At 48.4% G+C, this 21355-nt stretch overlaps 1 protein-coding gene across 2 annotated transcripts in view; it reads right to left on the bottom strand.

Annotated features, from left to right (window-relative positions):
* arpc2 (actin related protein 2/3 complex, subunit 2) overlaps positions 1–21086 on the bottom strand; it is a 92669-nt gene extending 71583 nt beyond the window's left edge. For both annotated transcript variants that reach the window (XM_041201694.1, XM_041201695.1), the window contains exons 1-4: positions 20913–21086; positions 16630–16664; positions 14171–14283; positions 497–542 (exon numbers count right to left, since the gene is read on the bottom strand). In XM_041201694.1, coding sequence (XP_041057628.1) covers positions 497–542; positions 14171–14283; positions 16630–16664; positions 20913–20986 — 268 coding nt within the window. In that variant the 5' untranslated portion in view covers positions 20987–21086. The remainder of the gene's footprint in view (positions 1–496; positions 543–14170; positions 14284–16629; positions 16665–20912) is intronic.
* Positions 21087–21355: the final 269 nt, after the last annotated feature.

Raw genomic sequence — 21355 nt, forward strand, 5'->3', positions numbered from 1 at the left:
AGATGAGGGGGGATCTGATTGAAACTTACAGAATACTGAAAGGCCTGGATAGAGTGGACGTGGGGAAGATGTTTCCATTAGTAGGAGAGACTAGGACCCGAGGGCACAGCCTCAGAGTAAAGGGAAGACCTTTTAGAACAGAGATGAGGAGAAACTTCTTTAGCTAGAGAGTGGTGAATCTATGGAATTCATTGCCACAGAAGGCTGTGGAGGCCAGGTCACTGAGTGCATTTAAGACCGAGATAGATAGGTTCTTGATTGGTAAGGGGTTACGGGGAGAATGGGGTTGAGAAATGTATCAGCCATGATTGAATGGCGGAGCAGATTTGATGGGCTGAATGGCCTAATTTCAGCTCCTATGTCTTATGGTCTTATTTCCCCCTCTCAGAAATTTCAGCTTTACAGATATAATACTCTGAAGTAGTGAAACTTTAATATGTCCCAATCTGCGAAGATTGATCACTTATTTGAAACATTAAAGAAAGAAATAATTTACCTTCCTCAGGAGCCACGAGGTAAGAGCCATAAACTCTCTTCAGTAACTGTAGGGACAAGCACAGCAGACAGTTAACAGGGAGATAAGAAGATTCCCTCACCAAACCCCCTAATCTAATCCAGGGGGTCAAGAAACACAAAGCCCTTCAAGGGAGGTTCAGTTTTGCACATAAACTAAAGACAATAAGTTCCCTATTAACACATCCTTTACCCCTCCCCCTTTTCTTCTTCCAACCCCTGGATTAAGGCAAAGACTTGGACGATCATTACTCTATCCATCATTGTACCTGCGCTCAGAGTGTTTGATAGGACAGTGTAGAGCCCGCCATGCATCACCATGCTGATCTGTGGAGGCCATTTCCAAAATGTTGCTAAGCGGAGTGGAGGATTCTGCAAGGAGCCACTCCCTCAATCACAGTGAGCCTATCACAAGCAAATACTGGATAGGAGTAGCCTGTGATTGGAGCAGCCACAGAGGCCGAGAATGCGGGGGAGGAAGAAGTTTCCAGGTCAGGTTGGGGGAAGGAATGAGAGAGAGAGAGAGAGAGAGAGAAGGACAAGAGACACAGAGGGCCTGCCTGAGGGGGAGGGGGAAAGAGTGGCCTGCCTGGAGTGGGCAGGGAGGGAGAGAAGAGGGATGAAGGAGACGTGGGGTTGCTGGGGGGTGAAGGAGTGGGGGGAGTGGCTGCCTGAGGGAGGGGGGGGGGAGGGGGCCTCCTGCCTGAGGGGGGGGGGGGGGGGCCTCCTGCCTGAGGGGGGGGGGGGGAGGGGGCGGCCTGCCTGAGGTGGGGGGAGGGGGCGGCCTGCCTGAGGGGGGGGGGGGGGGGGGGGCTCCTGCTTGAGGTGGGGGGAGGGGGCCTCCTGCCTGAGGGGGGGGGAGGGGGCTCCTGCCTGAGGTGGGGGGAGGGGGCGGCCTGCCTGAGGGGGGGGGGGGGGGGGGGGGCCTCCTGCCTGAGGGGGGGGGAGGGGGCTCCTGCCTGAGGGGGGGGGGAGGGGGCTCCTGCCTGAGGGGGGGGGAGGGGGCTCCTGCCTGAGGGGGGGGGAGGGGGGGGGCCTCCTGCCTGAGGGGGGGGGAGGGGGCGGCCTGCCTGAGGGGGGGGGGGGGCTCCTGCCTGAGGTGGGGGGAGGGGGCGGCCTGCCTGAGGGGGGGGGGGGCTCCTGCCTGAGGTTGGGGGGGAGGGGGCTCCTGCCTGAGGTGGGGGGGGAGGGGGCCTCCTGCCTGAGGGGGGGGGGGGCTCCTGCCTGAGGTGGGGGGGGGAGGGGGCCTCCTGCCTGAGGTGGGGGGAGGGGGCGGCCTGCCTGAGGGGGGGGGGGGGGGGCTCCTGCCTGAGGTGGGGGGGGAGGGGGCCTCCTGCCTGAGGTGGGGGGAGGGGGCGGCCTGCCTGAGAGTGTGTGTATGTTTGAGAGTTTCTCTGTGTGAATGTGTGTGTGTGTGTGTGTGTGTTTATTGGTGATTGACAGTGTGAGAGGGTGAGCGTTTGGGGGAGGGAAGAAGGGAGGGTGTGTGCCTTGGTGAGTGAGCCAGAGAGATAGTGTGCGCGCATTTGTGAGAGAGGCAGACAGAGAGCGAGTGAGAGAGAGAGGCAGACAGAGAGCGAGTGAGAGAGAGAGGCAGACAGAGAGCGAGTGAGAGAGAGAGGCAGACAGAGAGCGAGTGAGAGAGAGAGGCAGACAGAGAGCGAGTGAGAGAGAGAGACAGACAGAGAGCGAGTGAGAGAGAGAGACAGACAGAGAGCGAGTGAGAGAGAGAGGCAGACAGAGAGCGAGTGAGAGAGAGAGACAGACAGAGAGCGAGTGAGAGAGAGAGACAGACAGAGAGCGAGTGAGAGAGAGAGGCAGACAGAGAGCGAGTGAGAGAGAGAGACAGACAGAGAGCGAGTGAGAAAGAGAGACAGACAGAGAGCGAGTGAGAGAGAGAGGCAGACAGAGAGCGAGTGAGAGAGAGAGACAGACAGAAGCGAGTGAGAGAGAGAGGCAGACAGAGAGCGAGTGAGAGAGAGACAGACAGAGAGCGAGTGAGAGAGAGAGACAGAGAGTTTGCGTGTGTGAAAGTCTGTGTCTGGTTTACCTACAATCTCAGGGTTCTCACTCACATTCATCCCCACACACCAACACACACTGTCACACACTGTGGGTGAGGGTGAGCGAGTGAACTCCCTGACAGTGGAACTGAGCAGGACACACACATCTGCTCACACTCTCATGCAAACCTTTATTAATTCCTCATTTTTAAATTTTCAATTTACTTCTTTGATATCGGATGTTGTTTCTTTTCTTCAGATGTCAACTTGTTTTTTGAAATTCACGTTTAATGCTGCGGCAAACCTTATTTTTCTGTAATTTGCTCATCGGCCCCTTGAGTCAGGAAGGAAAATGTAAAATTGGCCCCTCACATGAAAAGCTTGGACAAGCCTCATGTAGAGGGAGCTTTACTCTGTATCTAACCCCGTGCTGTACCTGTCCTGGGAGTGTTTGATGGGGACAGTGTAGAGGGAACTTTACTCTGTATCTAACCCCGTGCTGTACCTGTCCTGGGAGTGTTTGATGGGGACAGTGTAGAGGGAGATTTACTCTGTATCTAACCCCATGCTGTACCTGTCCTGGTAGTGTTTGATGGGGACAGTGTAGAGGGAGCTTTACTCTGTATCTAACCCCGTGCTGTACCTGTCCTGGGAGTGTTTGATGGGGACAGTGTAGAGGGAGATTTACTCTGTATCTAACCCAGTGCTGTACCTGTCCTGGGAGTGTTTGATGTGGACGGTGTAGAGGGGGCTTTACTCTGTATCTAACCCCATGCTGTACCTGTCCTGGGAGTGTTTGATGGGGACAGTGTAGAGGGAGCTTTACGCTGTATCTAACCCCGGGCTGTACCTGTCCTGGGAGTGGTTGATGGGGATTGTGTAGTGGGAGCTTTACTCCATATCTAACCTCATGCTGTACCTGTCCTGGGAGTGTTTGATGGGGCAGTGCAGAGGGAGCTTCACTCTGTATCTAACCCTGTATCTGGGCAAAGACACCAAAACTATTTTCTTAGGCCCAAGGTCCCTCACCTTGATGAAACTCATTGAGAAAATAAAATCCTAAAGTTGGTTCTTAGGGATTGAATTTTGTGATGATATGAAGCGGATTAGAGTGGGTTTGTTGAAGATTGAGGTGGCGACCTCATTGGACAGTTGCTTTAGATGAGTCAGAACTTCCTGTCTCTCGACATCAACAGTGAAATACCATAAAAGGTCTGGTTGTGCTGTGCTCAGAGTTGAGTTGATTCTAACCACACAGACCGCACATTATGGTTATAGCTGCACCTCCAGGGCAGGGTTCCTGACATGCATCCCTGCACTGACAGACCCCTGCAGGCACCGCCCCTTCTTCCACCAACACACCATCCCCAGCAATGAGAATTTGGCTACTGGTGGGTTGGGACATTAGCGAGCTGGGTGGGGGTCAGGTTTTCACAGCAAGATGATGGAGTGGGTGAGGGTCAATGCACCTGCTCCTCTCTTCCTGTCTAGTTGGTTAATTAATTCCATGAAACTGATGCAGCTAGTGACACATAGCTGCCCACTGGTGCTCTGTCAACAACTTTGCATTCATATAGCACCTTTAATGTATTAAAACATCGAGGTGCTTCACAGGAGTGTTACTAAACAAAATATGACTGAGTCATGTAAGGAGAAATTAGGTCAGGTGGCCAAAAAATTGGTCAAAGATGTAGATTTTAAAGAACGTCTTAAAGGAGAGAGGTGGGTGGGATGCAGAAAGCTTAGAGAGGGAATTCCAGAGTTTAGGGTTCAGGCAGCTGAAAGAACGGCCGCCGATGACAATGATTAAAATCGGGGATGCTCAAGAGGCCAGAATTAGATGAGCGCAGACATCTGGGAGGCTTGTTGGGCTGGAGGAGATCTCGGTGATAGGGAGGGGTGAGGCCATGGGGGGGATTTGAAAACAAGGATCAGAATTTTAAAAATCAAGGCATTGCTGACTGGGAGCCAAACTAGGTCAGTGAGCACAGAGTAATAGGGGAAAGGGGCTTGTTGTAATTTAAGACGGGGGCAGCAGAGTTTTGGATGTTCTCAAGCTCACGGAGTGTAACATGTGGGAGGCCAGAATGGAGTGTGCTGGAATGGTCACGAGGGAATGGGTGAGGATTTCAGCAGCAGATCAGCTGAGCCAAGAGAGAAGACGGGTGATCACGGAAGTGGGAATAGGCGGTCTTCCTGATTGCATGAATGTGAGGTCAGAAGCTGATCCTGGGGTTAAATGTGACACCGAGGTTGCGAACAGACTGACCATCTCAGACTGTTTCCAGGGATAGGGATGGAGTCACAAGCTGGTGAATAGAGTTTGGAGTGCAGGCTGCAAATAATAGCTTCAATTTTCCCAATAGTTACTTGGAGGAAATTTCTGCTCAACTCATACCGGATGTCAGTCTGGTAAGCAGTCTGATACACAAGAACGCAATGAGAGCAGGAGTAGATCGCACAGCCCATCGAGCCTGCTCCCCCATTCAATACAATCATGGCTAATCTTGGACTTCAACTCCACTTTCCTGCCCACCCACCATATTCCTTAATCCCGAGAGACTAAAAACCTGTCTGTCCCATCCTGAAATTTATTAAACGATGCAGCATCCACAACTCTCTGGGGTAGGGGATTCCAAAGATCCACAAACTTTTGAGTGAAATAATATCTCCTCATCTCAGTCCTAAATGATCGGCTCCTTATCCTGAGACTGTGTCCCCGTGTTTTAGATTCCCTGACCAGCGGAAACAATCTCTCAGCCTCCACCCTATCAAGTTCCCTCAGAGTTTTGCATGCTTCAATGAGATCACCTCTCATTCTTCTAAACTCCACAGAATATAGACCTAGTATACTCAGCTTCTCATCATAGGACATCCCCCTCATCCCAGGGACCAACTTAGTGAACCTTCGCTGTACCGCCTCCAATGTAAGTATATCCTTTCTTAAAGGTGGAGACCAAAACTGCATAATAAACTGATAATTTTGCAACCGTAGAGGAGACAAGCGAGGTGGTGGTGAGGTACAGCTGGGTGTTGTCAGTGTACTTGTGAAAATGAACTTATTTTTGGATGATGTCACCAAGGGGCAGTGAGTAGATGAGAAATAGGAGGGGCCAAGGACCGATCCTTGGGGAACACTAGAGGTAACGGTGTGGGAACAGGAAGAGAGGCCTTTGCAGGTAATACACAGGATATGATTAGCTGGTTAAGAATGGAACCAGGTGAGTGCAGTCCCACCCAGCTGGATGACAGGTGTTGGAGGAGGATGGTGTGGTCAACCGTGTCAGAGGCTGCAGACAGGTCAAGAAGAAAAAGTTTGTCAGAGTCACTGAGGATGTCATTTGTGTCTTTGGTAAGAGCTGGTTCAGAACCGTGGCAGGAGCAGTAACCAGGCTGGCGGGATTGAAACATGGAGTTCTGGGAAAGTCGGGCATGGATTTGAGGGGGTGACATTTGAACGGTTTTGGAGCAGAGGCAGCTGGGAGATAGGCAGTGGTTTGCAAGGACCGAGGGGTGAAGGGTTGGTGCTTTGAGGAGGGCTGACAATTTGATCAGGAGGGTGGACAGTACTCAAGGAGGGGGAACTGTTAAGGTGATCAGCCAAATTGAGGGTCAGGAAGGGAAGTTGAATGGTTGGTGGATGCATAAGGACAATCGAAAAAGAACTTAAATCTTTGAACCAATGACTTCATGTCATTTTGCTGATATAGTGGGTGTATGAGCATCTAAGCAGTTACTTAGAACCATAGTCAAGTTATGGTGCAGGAAGAGGCCATTCAGCCCATTGTGTCTGTGCCGGCCAAAAAGAGAAAAAAAGAAACTAGCTGCTCATTTTAATCCCATTTCCCAGCTCCTGGTCCATAGCCTTGCAGGTTACAGTATTTCAGATACAGATCCAGGTTCCTTTTAAATGAGCTGAGTGTTTCAGCCTCAACCACCAACTTAGGCAGTGAATTCCAGACCTCTAGGTGAAAAGGTTTTTCCTCATGTCCCCTCTAATCCTTCTACAATCACCTTAAATCTGTGCCCTCTGGGAACTGACTTGTCAACTAGGGGAAACAGGTCTTTCCTGTCTACGCTATCTAGGCCCCTCATAATTTGTACACCTCAATTAGGTCACCTCTTAGCCTCCCCTGGTCTAAGGAAAACAACCCCAGCCTATCCAATCTCTCCTCATAGCTGCAATTTTCAAGCCCTGGTAACATTCTTGTAAATCACCTCTGTACTCTCTCCAGAGCAATTATGTCCTTCCTGTAAGGTGGTGACTAGAACTATACTCAAAATTCCAGCTGTGGCCTAACCAGTGTTTTATGCAGTTCCATCATTACATCCCTGCTTTTGTATTCAATACCTTGCCCAATAAAAGGAAAGCATTCCATATGCTTTCTTGATCAACTTGTCCACCTGTCCTGCCACCTTCAGGGGCCTGTGGACATGCACTCCAAGGTCTCTCACTTCCAGTTTATTGAGTATTCCCTTGCTTTGTTTGCCCTCCCCAAATGCATAACCTCACACTTTTCCAAGATAATATCCATTCAAGAGTTGGTCAGAAGCGAGCGGGATTACAGAAGCTTAAAAGGCTTTCCTAGTTTATTATCGTGAATTAGGGGGAGACATAGTGTAGCGGCAATGTTGTTGGATAGTAATCCAGAGGCCCTGGCGAATGGTCTGGGGTCAAGGGTTCAAATCACACCATGGCAACTGGTGGAATTTAAATTCAATTAAGAAAATCTGGAATTGAAAGCTAGTCTCCGTAATGGTGAGCATGAAACTATCATTTGCCATAAAAACCCATCTGGTTCATTAATTCCTTTAGGGGAGGAAATCTGCTGTCCTTACCTGGTTTGGCCTACATGTGACTCCACCCACAGTAATTTGGTTGATTCTTAACTGCCCTCTCAAATGGCCCAGCAAGTCACCAGTTCAGGGGCAATAACGGATGGGCAACAAACGCTGACCCTGCCAATTACTCTCATATTCCACAAAAAAAAAGTCAATTTTGTTCAGGTCTTTGCTTCGGAAAACCATAATTGCAAATAAATTCATTCAGCGGTTTTAGCCTGTATGTTGTGGGTGTAGAGTTTCATACGTTTCACTTCGATGAGAGATGGAGTGAGAATCTTACCGGTGCTGGGTAAGTTAATCATTAGCCCTGAGCTACAATAACACAGTATAGGAGTGTGAAGTTTCCTGGATTCAGATCAAAATGGCGTACATATATACATTACTGCAACATTCCTGTATAAACAGTGAATAAGCATTTCAGAGCTTCTTTTTATTCACTCATGGGATGTGGGCGCCGCTGGCTAGGCCAGCATTTATTGCCTAATCCTAATTGCCCTTGTTCAGAGGGCATTTAAGAGCCAATCACATTGCTGTGGATCTGGAGTCGCGTGCAGGCCAGACAGCAGATCTCCCTTCCCTAAAGGACATTAGTGAACCAGATGGGTTTTTACGACAATTGGCAATGGCTTCAATATCATTAGACTTTTAAAATTCAAATTTCACCATCTGCCGTGGTGGGATTCGAACCCTAGTCCCCAGAGCATTACCCTGGGTCTCTGAATTACCAGTCCAGTGACAATATCACTACGCCACCTTTTACAGGGCAATGGGCTCTAAACTGGAGGGAAAGGACTGAGGAAGGAGAAAGATCAGTGGCTAATGAATGGCAGAAGCAGGAAGACAAGGGCAGGCTGTACACATGAGATGCTCTGTTGGAAACCACCGGAACAGGAAGTTATGCTGCCTTTCTCTTTCAGATGCTGATTAATTGGGCAGACATTTCCAGCGCTGGTGCAGGCTCAAAATGTCACTGCCACTTTAACCCATCCATCAGCTAAGCTTTTATCCAGTCTTGGACAACTGAGTGGTCATGGCTGCTGTATAATTCCTGTTACAATCAGTCACTAAAGGGTGACTTTGGGTGTTCAGGAGATCGCCGCTGATTGTCAGTTAATGATTTCATCTTTCTCTGCGCTTGAGTGAAAATTAAAACCACTGACAGGAAGTCACAGGGGTGGGAGTCCTGGGGTTTAAATTAGCAATGCAGGCAGTCGGAGTAGCTGCTGAGCTTTGCACAGTCTACAGCATAACTTGCTCACTAAGCTTACAGATTTCCAGTTGTGTAGATACCTGCAGTCTGATTTCCTTACTAAGTTTTCTCTTTCGGGTACAAGTGATAAAGGAAGTGGGCAATTTATTTATTATACAAGATGGTGATGGGGGTCACCAAAAGACCATAAGACATAGGAGCAGAAATTAGGCCATTCGGCTCATCGAGTCTGCTCCGCCATTCAATCATGGCTGATAAGTTTCGCAACCCCATTCTCCTGCCTTCTCCCCGTAACCTTTGATCCCCTTACCAATCAAGAACCTATCTATCTTGGTCTTAAATACACTCAATGACCTGGCCTCCACAGCTTTCTGTGGCAATGAATTCCATAGATTCACCACTCTCTGGCTAAAGAAGTTTCCCCTCATCTCTGTTCTAAAAGGTCTTCCCTTTACTCTGAGGCTGTGCCTTCGGGTCCTAGTCTCTCCTACTAATGGAAACATCTTCCCCACGTCCACTCTATCCAGGCCTTTCAGTACTTTGTACGTTTCAATCAGAACGCTCCTCATCCTTCTAAACTCCATTGAGTATAGACCCAGAGTCCTCAAACATTCCTCATATGTTAAGCCTTTCATTCCTGGGATTGTTCTCGTGAACCTCCTCTGGACCCTCTCCAGGGCCATCACATCCTTCCTGAGATACGGGGCCCAAAATTGCTCACAACATTCTAAATGTAGTCTGACCAGAGCCTTATAAAGCCTCAGCAGCACATTCCTGCTTTTATATACTAGTCCTCTTGAAATAAATGCCAACATTGCATTTGCCTTCCTAACTATCGACTCAACCTGCAAGTTAACCTTAAGAGAATCCTGGACTTGGACTCCCAAGTCCCTTTGCACTCCAGATTTCTGAATTCTGTCCCCATTTAGAAAATAGCCTATGCCTCTATTCTTCCTACCAAAGTGCATGACCTCACACTTCCCCACGTTGTATTCCATCTGCCACTTCTTTGCCCATTCTCTTAACCTGTCCAAATCCTTCTGCAGCCTCCCCACCTCCTCAATACTACCTGTCCCTCCACCTATCTTTGTATCATCTGCAAACTTAGCCAGGATGCCCTCAGTTCCTTCATCTACATCATTAATGTATAAAGTGAAAATTTGTGGTCCCAACACTGACCCCTGTGGAACTCCACTAGTCACTGGCCACAATCCTGAGAAGGACCTCCCTATCCCCACTCTCTGCCTCCTGTCAGACAGCCAATCTTCTATCCATGCTAGTACCTTACCTCTAACACCATAGGCTCTTATCTTACTGAGCAGCCTCCTGTGCGGCACCTTGTCAAAGGCCTTCTGGAAGTCCAAGTAGATAATATCCATTGGCTCTCCTTTGTCTAACCTACTCGTTACCTCCTCAAAGAATTCTAACAGATTTGTCAGGCATGACCTCCCCTTGATGAAACCATGCTGACTTTGCCCGATTTTACCATGCACTTCCAAGTATTCTGAAATCTCATCCTTAATAATGGACTCTAAAATCTTACCAACGACCGAGGTCAGGCTAATCGGCCTGTAATTTCCCATCTTTTACCTCACTCCCTTCTTAAACAGGGGGGTTACATTAGCGATTTTCCAGTCCTCTGGGATCCTCCCTGACTCCAGTGATTCCTGAAAGATCACCACTAACACCTCCATCATCTCTTCAGCTATCTCCTTGAGAACTCTGGGATGTAATCCATCTGGTCCAGGTGATTTATCCACCTTCAGACCTTTCAGTTTCCTAGCACCTTCTCTTTGGTAATGGCCACCATACTCACCTGTGCCCCCCAACTCTCTTGAACTTTGGGGATGTTACTCATGTCTTCCACTGTGAAGACTGACACAAAGTACCTATTCAGTTCCTCCGCCATTTCTTTGTTCCCCACTACTACTTCCCCAGCGTCATTTTCCAGCGGCCCAATGTCCACTTTTGCCCTTTATATATCTAAAAAAAACTCTGGCAATCTTCTTTTATATTATTGGCTAGTTTTCCCTCATACTTAATCTTCTTCCTCCTTATTTCTTTTTTAGTTGTCCTCTGTTGGTCTTTGTAGGCTTCCTAATCCCCTGGTTTCCCACTGCTCTTTGCCACATTGTATGCTTTCTCTTTAACTTTTATGCTGTCCCTGACTTCCCTTGTCAGCCATGGTTGCCTTGTCCTCCCTTTAGTATGCTTCTTCTTCCTAGGGATGAATTTTTGCTGTCTCTCCCAAATTACTCCCAGAAACTCCTGCCGTTGCTGTTTCACTGTTTTTCCTTCTAGGCTCATCTCCCAGTCAATTCTGGCCAGCTCCTCCCTCATGCCTCTGTAGTTGCCTTTATTCAACTGTAATACCGTTATATCTGATTCCAGCTTTTTCCTCTCAAATTGCAGCGTAAATTCTATCATATTACGGTCACTTCCTCCTAAGGGCTCCTTCATCTTAAGCTCGCTTATCAAATCTGCCTCATTACACATCACTAAATCTAGAATTGCTTGTTCTCTAGTGGGCTCCACCACAAGCTGCTCCAAAAAGCCATCTCATAGACATTCCACAAATTCCTTTTCTTGGGATCCACGACCAACCTGATTTTCCCAATCTACCTGCATATTGAAATCCCCCATGATCACTGTAACCTTGTCTTCCTTACACGCCTTTTCTATCTCCTGGTGTATCTTGTGCTCCACATCCTGACTACTGTTTGGAGGCCTGTACATAACTCCCATTATGGTTATTTTACCTTTGTGGTTCCTCAACTCTACCCACACAGATTCTACATCATCTGACCCTACATCATTTCTTGCTATCGATTTAATTTCATTTCTTACTAGCAACGCATCCCCATCCCCTCTGCCAACCTGCCTATCTTTTCGAGAGGATGTATATCCTTGGATATTCAGCTCCCAGTCCTGATCCCCTTGCAGCCATGTCTCTGTGATGCCCACCACATCATACCTGCCAATTTCAATCTGCGCCACAAGCTCATTTACCTTTTTTCGTATACGGCGTGCATTCAGATACAACACCTTCAGTCCTGTATTTCCTGTCCCCTTTCTCATTGTCATCCCTTTATCTGATGTGCTTGAAGTTAGATTCCTAGCCCTTTCCAAACACTCTGTCCTATTTTGTGTTCTGGAGACTTTAATAGCCTCTTCTGGGCTCTCCTTTCTTTTCAGTTTTTTCATAAATTTCCATGAAGTTGAATCCGCACCACCACATGCTAACCTGCTGCTTTGTTTCCCATTAGTCATACTTCTTGGAATTTTACCCCCCCCTCCCACTTTCTAGTTTAAAGTCCTGTTGACCACCCTATTTACCCTTTTCGCTAGAACATTGGTCCCAGATCGGTTCAGGTGGAGACCGTCCCAACGGTACAGACCCCTCCTGTTCCAATACTGATGCCAGTGCCCCACGAAATATAACCAATCTTTCCCGCACCACTCATTTAGCCATGTGTTTACTTCCCTTATTCTCGCGTCCCAATGCCAATTTGCACGTGGCTCGGGTAGTAATCCGGAGATTATAACCCTTGAGGACCTGTTCTTTAATTTAGTTCCTAGTTCCTGATAATCCCTAAACAGGTCCTCTTTCCTAGTCCTACCTATGTTATTTGTCCCAACGTGGACCACAACAACTGGATCCTCCTCCTCCCTCACCAATATCCTCTCAAGCTGGTCAGAGATGTCCCTCACTCTGGCACAGGGCAGGCAACATACCATGCGGGACTCTCAATCCTGTTTACAAAGGATGCTATCAATTCCCCTAATTATAGAATCCCCTACAACTACCACTTGTCTTTTTGCTCCCCCCTCTTGAATGGTCTCCTGTGCCACGGTGCCGTGGTCAGCTGGCTCATCCTCCCTACAGCCCTGTTCCTCATCCACACAGGGAGCAAGTACCTCGTGCCTGTTGGACAAGGCCAAGAGCTGAGGCTCCTCTGTTCCTGAACACAGGATCCCTCTACCTGCCTCACTTGCAGTCACACCCTGCTGACCCTGTCACATAGAGGAGGAAAGTTTCAAACTTAATCCTTATGTTTTATTTAAATAAAAAACTCTTGGGATATTGGCGTTACTGAAAAACACAGTATTTTTTAACTACCCCTAGTTGCCCAGGGGTGGTGTTGGTGGGCTTCCTTCTCAAAATCTGCTGTGTTTTGATATAACTGAGTGATTTGCCAAGCCACTTCAGAGGGCAATTAAGAGTCAACCACACTGTCTGGCCAGGATTGGGTAAGGATGGCAGGTTTCCTTCCCCAAAGCCAACAGTGAACCTGTTGGGTTTTTCCAACAATCTGCAATAGCCCTGGACAAACAGCACGCTCACATAGAGCGGGTGCAGTGCAGAACCAGAGGGAGTGTGCTCAAAGAGCACGGAGGCCAGTGTGGGGGGGGGGGGGGGGGGGGGGGGAGAACTAATTGTCTTTTTCTCCAATTAAGATTGGGTGACTTATAACTCTTTAATTCATCCAACTTCCTAGGGATGAGAAAAGGTTATTAAGCTGGTTCCTATTGACTCACGGTATCAATCAATCCTTCCTTTATGGAGCCTTGTCCGATTATCGTGAGCTCATTGTTACTGCTTCACCATCTTTCCCCAATTACTTATCTCACTAGACGTATTGTATTTGATTAATAGCTTTTTGATAATGAACTTGTTCCCCATGCTTCAAACCCACAGTCATCCACAGGAAGTGAGGTTCTAGAATCTCACACGACAAGGGGTGACCATTTGGCTCATCATACCTGTGCGGGCCCTTTGGAAGAGCTGTCCAATTAGTCCCATTCCTTTTGAAAGGTACCATTGAATCCACCTCCACCATCCTTTGAAACAGGATCCCGACAACTCACTTGTGTTAATCTCCTCTCTGGTTTCCTTGCCAATCACTTTAAAACTGTCCTGTGATCCTGGTGCCAGTGGAAAAACATCTCATCTAAAAAGACAGGTGTAAATAGATAGAGAGACCCGGGTAACAGAGCATTCAGCTCATTGTGTACGGTGTTTACTGATGCAGAATTGCATCTTTTCCCTGCAACCATTCACTAAGGACCAAATTCATCATGTGAAGAATTTTGAGGGATCCCTTCTGTTAGGGCAACAAAAATAAAACAAGGAATTCTGGAAATCCCAGGGATGAGGAGAGAGGTAGACAACTCATCACATCGACTTCAGCACAAACCCTGTTCCAAAAACACCTCCCTTTACAAATTCTCACCCTCAGTTTCCAATCTGTCCATGGTCTAGCCCCTTCCAATCTCTAACCTCCGATCTCTGTGCTCCTCAAATGCTGACTTCTTCAGTATCCCTGATATTTATCATCCCACTATTGACAGCCGAGCCTTCAGCTGCCTAGGCACGAAACTCTGGGAATCCCTGAACCTCTCTGTGTCTTTCCTCTCTTTTAAGACACTCCTTAAAGATTCTGGTCACCTGACCTAACAGTTCCTTAAGTGAATGTATCAAATTTTCTGTGATGACGATGATGTCCCTGTGAAGGGCCTCAGAATGTTAAAAGCTACACAAATGCAAGTTGGTAATAACCAGGTGATAGTCTTCTTGCCCCCATCCGGTTACACTCACCTCATCTGCTCCGTGATCCTGCAGCTCTTTGTAGAACTTTAGTGAAATGCTGACCATCACCTTGGTCTTGTCTCCATTTGGGTTGGAAATGTGGTAAAGGACCCCATCGAAATCTGGAGCAAAGAGGAAACATCAGAAATACCTCAACACCAACTATCCCTCAGTAACCCAGACCCTCGGCTCCTCCATGAGATCATCCTATTCCCCTGTCTGACACAACCACCCAAACCGCGTGCCAGATATGGGAGGAAGAGAGAGGAGAAGAGCTGACTCAGTGCCTTCGATCTGCACATTATCGTAGAATCTTAGGGCACAGGAGGGAGCATATGATATCACAGCCAAACCAAATGCCTCACCCTGTGCCCCTTGTGGACCACTGGATTAGCCTGCCAGCGGTTGGGGAGTTCAGATAATTGTAGTGTCCTGATCTCTGCCCTCTGCACACAGCACAGGGCAGAAACTAAGCCAGAGTCCGCACACACCAAAAGGCTCAATCCTGAAATGGCCAGTTTACTGAGCTGGAAATTGGTTATATAGCTACAACTTCGGCTGAGAATAGTTAACAAAGCATATTGGTCTTCATAAATAGAGACACCGAGTACAAAATCAGAGAGGTTATGCTGAATTTATATCAAGCTTTGGTTAGGTCACAACTAGAGTATTACATCCAGTTCTGGTCACCACACTTGAGGAAGGATGTGAAGATTCTTGAATCACAGAAAGTTTACAGCACAGAAAGAGGCCACTTATTGTGTCTGCGCTGTCTGAGAAATGAGCCACCCAGCCTAATCCCACTTTCTAGCATTAGGTCCATAGCCCTGCAGGTTACAGCGCTTGAGGTGCATATCCAAACACCTTTTAAATGGGCTGAGGGTTTCTGACTCTACTACTCTTTCAGGCAGTGAGTTCCAGAACCCCACAACCCTCTGGGTGAAAATATTCTTCCTCATCACCCCTCTAATCTTTCTACCAATCACTTTAAATCTATGCCCCCTAGTCACTGACCTTTTTGCTGTGGTATATAGGCCCTTCCTATCCTTTCCATCCAGGCCCCTCACAATTTTGTTCATCTCAATCAAATCTGCCCTCAGCCTCCTGTGTTCCAAGGAGAACAGCCCCCGCCTTTCCAATCTTTCCTCTTGGCTGCAATTTTCCAGTCCTGGCAACAATCTCGTAAATCTCCTCTGTCCCCTCTCTAATGCAAGTAGGTCCCTTCTGTATTGAGGTAACCAGAACTGCACACAGGGCTCAAGCTGTGGCTTAACTACTGTTTTATATTGTTCCAGCTTAACTTCCCTGCTCTTATATTCAACACCTCGGCTAATAAACAAAAGGGATTCCATATGCTCTCTTAACCACCTTATCAACCTGTCCTGTGGATATTCACCCCAGGGTCCCTCACTACCTCTGCACCTCTCAGCTTCCTCCCATTTATTGTGTAATCCTTTGCCTTCTTTGACCTCCCCAAATGCATCACATCACACTTCCCCAGGTTAAAGTCCAGTTGCCACTTTTCTGCCCACCTGACCAGTCCATTGATATCTTCCTGGAGTCTACAGCGGTCCTTGCTATCAACCATGTGGCCAATTTGTGCATGGTCTACAAACTTCTTGACCATATCCCAACATTTACGTCCAAATTGTTAACATATGCCACAAAAAGCAGGGGGCCTAGTACCGAGCCCTGCGGAACCCACTGGAAACAGCCTTCCAGTCACAAAAGAACCAGTCAACATTTACCCTTTGTTTCCTGCCGCTGAGCCAATTTTGTATCTAGTTTGCTACGTTCCCCTGGATCCTATGGGCTTTTATTTTTCCCATGTGGGACCTTGTCAAAAGCCTTGAGGGTGCAAAGGACATTTACCAGAATTCCAGGGATGGTGGGAATTTTAGTTACAAGGTTTGTTGGAGAAGCTGGGATTGTTCTCCTTGGAGCAAAGGAAATGGAGAGGAGACTTGATAGAGGGGGACAAGATTATGACAGGTTTGGATAAGGTAGACAAAGAAAAGCTGTTCCCAGTGGCTGATGGTACAAAGATTAGGGGACACAGATTGAACTGTTTGGGCAAGAAATACGAGGGGTTGGGGGGGTAGCCAGATGTGAGAAGAAATTTGCTATGCAATGAACAGTAATGGCGTGGAACTTGCTGCCCATGAGGGCGGTGGATGAGAAGATTTCAAAAGGAAACTGGGTAAACAGCTGAGGGAAATAAACCTGCAAGGCTACAGGGATAGAATGAGGAAATGGTGCTGGCTGGGTTGCTCCACAGAACCAGCATGAATTCGATGGACTCAATGCCCTCCTTCTGTGCCAAAATGACTCTATGATGTCAAGACAGAAGCAACTCATGCTGAATCTATGCGAGGATCCTCACTAAGAGCAGCTGCAGCCTCTGTCAGCCCCAGGGTACAAAGTCACATATCAATGGCAGCAGCAAAACACCAGAGACCATTGCTTACCTGCAAAAGTGACTTCCACTGTATCTGGTTTGTTGCTGTAAAGAAAGAAAGAGTTACCTCAGACAGGAATTTCATTCAGTAAGAGATACCCACACAACTCAAATCATAGCTTCAATCAGCTAGAGTGCAAACACACAACGGGATGGGTCAAATGCCTGACTGTTGATAGGTGTGCCATTAGGAATAAACATTAATACTGTACTCTCCTTATTTAACACAACACACAGGAATAGCGTGATCAGGAGTAAAAAAATATTCTTTTCTGTACAAAAGGGCAGTGCTACCAGGGCTAAAGATGTGATGTATCCCTCTGCTCACTCCACATTCCACCTCAAGCTTCTCTCACTGTCTCTCAATCATCTTTCTCATCAGACTAGAGGGCTGGTTGTTTCTGAAATGTGGCACTACTTAAAAAACAGGGAGTACTCTCTGTGTCCTGGCCAACATCCCTCCCTCAAACAACACACTAAAACACAAACGAGTCTTCCAATTCACTTACTGTGTGCACCTGCCTACATGACGTGATTGATTTCTCTTCACTATCTGAAGCGATGATGCACTTCCAAGTCATCTAATGCTTTATTGCCAATGCAAATTTTCACATGGGATTAACACAACTGAGTCTGTGTCCCTCTCCTGCATGATGCAAATTCCCTATCGTGCACACACTTCCTCCTTGTGTTGAAACCTGGAACCACTGTTTCTGAGTCAAACTCATTCTTACCCGGAGCATTGGGACCAATGCCCCCCCCCCCCCCACACAACGACTCTCCTCAAACTGTGGGACTCCAAATGGTGGTGATTTTCATCCCTCACCAGGGTTTTGCTCATCCATCTTGCATTGTGAACCCAAACTATCGATGCTGGCAGGCTTCTCAACTGTGGCCGATCCTGCCCTCACCCTATGTTCATACACAGCTGCTATTTTCCCCCATACCCAGCTCCCTAACCCAGGGGTATGGACATGAATCACAGTTCTGATTGAGGAAAACCCCCCAGGGGACCCCACCCACACCTTGGGGGTGGGGAAGAAACCGGACCCTCAACCTCAGGGTGGATTCATTAAACTCTCGGCTCAGTTACCTGCTCTGCTGTTACTAGCTTTTAAATCAATAAAAGTAAAACCCCACTGATTGAGATTCTGGAAAACAAATAAGGAAACAAGCTAGGTTTCTGTGACAAAGCTGAGCTAGGTCAGGTTCTGCAATTGCAGCCTTATTCTTGGCTAACCCTTTCTTGTCTGGAGGAACAAAACATGTAAAATAGAGAACAGGAAGCTGGCTAAAGAACAGGAACTGGAGTTAACTCCTACAAAGCAAGCAGGTATCAATCTCTGTAATCAACACACTCAAAATAGTCTTTTACTCAACTCTAGAATCCCAATCCTCTTTCTTCAGTTCCAGTCAACAACTCTCATCTCCCAAATGTTTTAATTTTAAAACTGTTCTTGATTGTCTGGTAAAATGTGGTAATATTAACAGGTTCAAACACTCCCCGGTCCCACTTCTCTCCCAGACACTGGTGGTAACCAGGGCCTGAATTTCATAGGCAACAAGTGCCCTGAAATCTCACCCACAGGACCCTCTGAAGGACAAGAGAGTGTTGACAGGCACAACAGCCAAACAGGGTCAGCTCCTCTCACCAGATGCATCACAGCACCAAATGGCAGCTTGACTCAGTGTGTGGCTCTCCCACTTCTGAATCAGAATGTCATGGGTTCAAGCTCCACTCTGGAGACTTGAGAACGCAATCCAGACTGAAACTCCCCGAGCTGGATGGTGGGAGTGCCGCACTGTCAGAGGTGCAGTGTCTCAGATCGGGTGCAATTTGCCCTCTCAGCTGGAAACCAAGTGTTGGAATCAATGTGGTGTATCCCGACCTCACCCTTCATGTTATGGAGCAGAGATATTTAATTAATAAGTCAGCTGATGCAGCTGAATCTTTGCCGGATTTGTACGCAGCAAGACAGCATAGATAGCAATGAGGTCAGGTGGAGATACTGGTTGTGAGGTAAATATTGTCCAGGACAGCAGGCAAAACTGCTGTTCATCCGAGACATGGCAACTCAGACAGTGCAGCAGTCCCTCAGTATTTACATCAATGATTTGCCTGAAGGGAACGAATGTATAGTTGCTAAATTTGCTGATGAAACCAAGATAGGTAGGAGTAATTTGTCAAGAGGAGGTAGAGAGTCTGCAAAAGGGTATACAGAGGTGAAGTGAGTGGGCAAAAATTTGGCAGATGGAGTATAACGTGGGTAAATGTGAACTTGTCCACTTTGGCAGGAAGAGTAGAAAAGCAGTATACTGTTTAAACGGAGAGAGACTGCAGAACTCTGAGGTACAGAGAGAAATGGATGTCCTGTTACATGAATCACAAGAAGTTAGTACACAGGTAAAAGTAGTGATTCGGAAGGCAAATGGAATGCTGGTGTTTATTGCAAGGGGAATGGAATATAAAAGTAGGGAAGTTTTACTGTAGCTGCAAAGAGCATTGGTGAGATCACATCCGGAGTACTGTGGTCTCATTATTTGAAAAAAAGATATAATTGCATTAGCGACAATTCAGACAAGATTCCCTGAACTCATTCCTGGGATGAAGGTGTTGTTTTATGAGGAAAGGTTGAAAAAGTTGGGCCAGTTTAGAAGAATGAGAGGTGATCTTATTAAAACATAAGAGATCCTAAGGTGGTTTGACAGAGTGGATGCTGAAAGGATGTTTCTACTCATGGGGGCCACTAGAACTAGGGGACACAGTTTAATAATAAGGGAGATCTCCCTTTTGAGACAGAGACAAGGATTTTTTTTCCTGAGGGTCATTAGTCTGTGAAATTATCTTCCCCAGTGAACAATGGAGCCTGGATTGAATTTAATCAGATTTTTGATAGACAAGGGTTATGGGGGGAGACAGGAAAGTGGAATTGAGACTTTAACCAGATCAGCCATGAACGACAGACTCAAATGACTTTTTTAGTACCTCGTTCATGGGATGTGGGAGCCACTGGCTAGGCCAACATTAATTGTGCATCCCTAACTGAACTTGTTAGAAGTCATTTAAGAGTCTGGAGTCACGTGTAGGCCAAACCAGGTAAAGGACATTCGTGAACCGGATGGGTTTTTACGACAATACAGTAAAACTTTTACTTATGACAATCCATGGTCATTAGACTTTCAATTCCAGATTTTTATTTATGGAATTGAAATTCCGCTATCTGCCATGGTGGGATTCGAACCCCAAACCACAGAGCATTTCCCAGGGTCTCTGGATTACCAATCCAGAGACAATATCACTACGGCACTATCTCCCCTAGTGGGTATGGCCTACTCCTAAATTCCTAGCACTGACCCTCCGACAGCGCGGCGCTCCCTCACTGCCGACCCGCCGACAGCGCGGCGCTCCCTCACTGCCGACCCTCCGACAGCGCGGCGCTCCCTCACTGCCGACCCTCCGACAGCGCGGCGCTCCCTCACTGCCGACCCTCCGACAGCGCGGCGCTCCCTCACTGCCGACCCTCCGACAGCGCGGCGCTCCCTCACTGCCGACCCTCCGACAGCGCGGCGCTCCCTCACTGCCGACCCTCCGACAGCGCGGCGCTCCCTCACTGCCGACCCTCCGACAGCGCGGCGCTCCCTCACTGCCGACCCTCCGACAGTGCGGCGCTCCCTCAGTACTGACCCTCTGAAAGTACAGCACTCCCTCACTACTGACCCTCTGACAGTGCAGCGCTCCCTCAGGACTGGCTCTCTGACAGTGCAGCACTCCCTCAGTACTGACCCTCTGACAGTGCAGCGCTCCCTCACGACTGACCCTCTGACAGTGCAGCGCTCCCTCAGGACTGATCCTCTGACAGTGCAGCACTCCCTCAGTACTGACCCTCTGACAGTGCAGCACTCCCTCAGTACTGACCCTCTGACAGTGCATCACTCCCTCAGTACAGACCCTCTGACAGTGCAGCATCCCCTGAGTACTGACCGCCCCGACAGTGCAGCACTCCCTCAGTACTGACCCTCTGACAGTGCATCACTCCCTCAGTACAGACCCTCTGACAGTGCAGCATCCCCTGAGTACTGACCGCCCCGACAGTGCAGCACTCCCTCAGTACTGCATTGGGAGGGGGGGGGGGGGGGGGGGGGGGTGTGGGTCTCACTATCCCTGTGACTATGGTGGGGGAGCCCAGCCCCGCCCGGGCCCAGGAATGAGGAAGCGGGCCCCGCCCGAGGAGAGGAGCCGACCCGACCCCGCGCCCCGGCCTCCCTCCCGCTCCCCTCCCCGGGAGTCTCTACCCCGCCAGCGCGTTCTCCAGCTTCAGGCTCAGGGTCTCCTCCACGATGCGGTTGTTGATCTCCAGCAGAATCATGGTGGCGGCGCTCGGACTCGCTCTCCCGCTCTCAGCCTCTGCTCAAAAATCCAGGCCCGCCCGGAAACAAGGCCGCAACCACTTCCGGCTTCAGGACCCCCGCTGACAGGCGGCCAAGGCTCGCCTGCAGTTCCAGTCAGGGGTGGGGGGCGGGGCGAATGGGAGCCTTTCCCTGCCGCGAGGCAGCCTGGGATAGCCCCTCCGCCATTGCTGAAGGACGGAGACAATCAGATCATAAACCCTCCACAGGCTTTGGGGCGGTGGAAGAAACAAAAAGGAGGAGGAAAATAGTCAATAAAGTACTAAATATCTGAAATAAAAACAGAAAATGCCAGAAATACTCAGCTGCTCACTCAGCACCTGTGGAGG

Source organism: Carcharodon carcharias, chromosome 12 (assembly GCF_017639515.1).
Source record: "Carcharodon carcharias isolate sCarCar2 chromosome 12, sCarCar2.pri, whole genome shotgun sequence".
In the NCBI taxonomy this organism is placed as follows: domain Eukaryota; kingdom Metazoa; phylum Chordata; class Chondrichthyes; order Lamniformes; family Lamnidae; genus Carcharodon; species Carcharodon carcharias.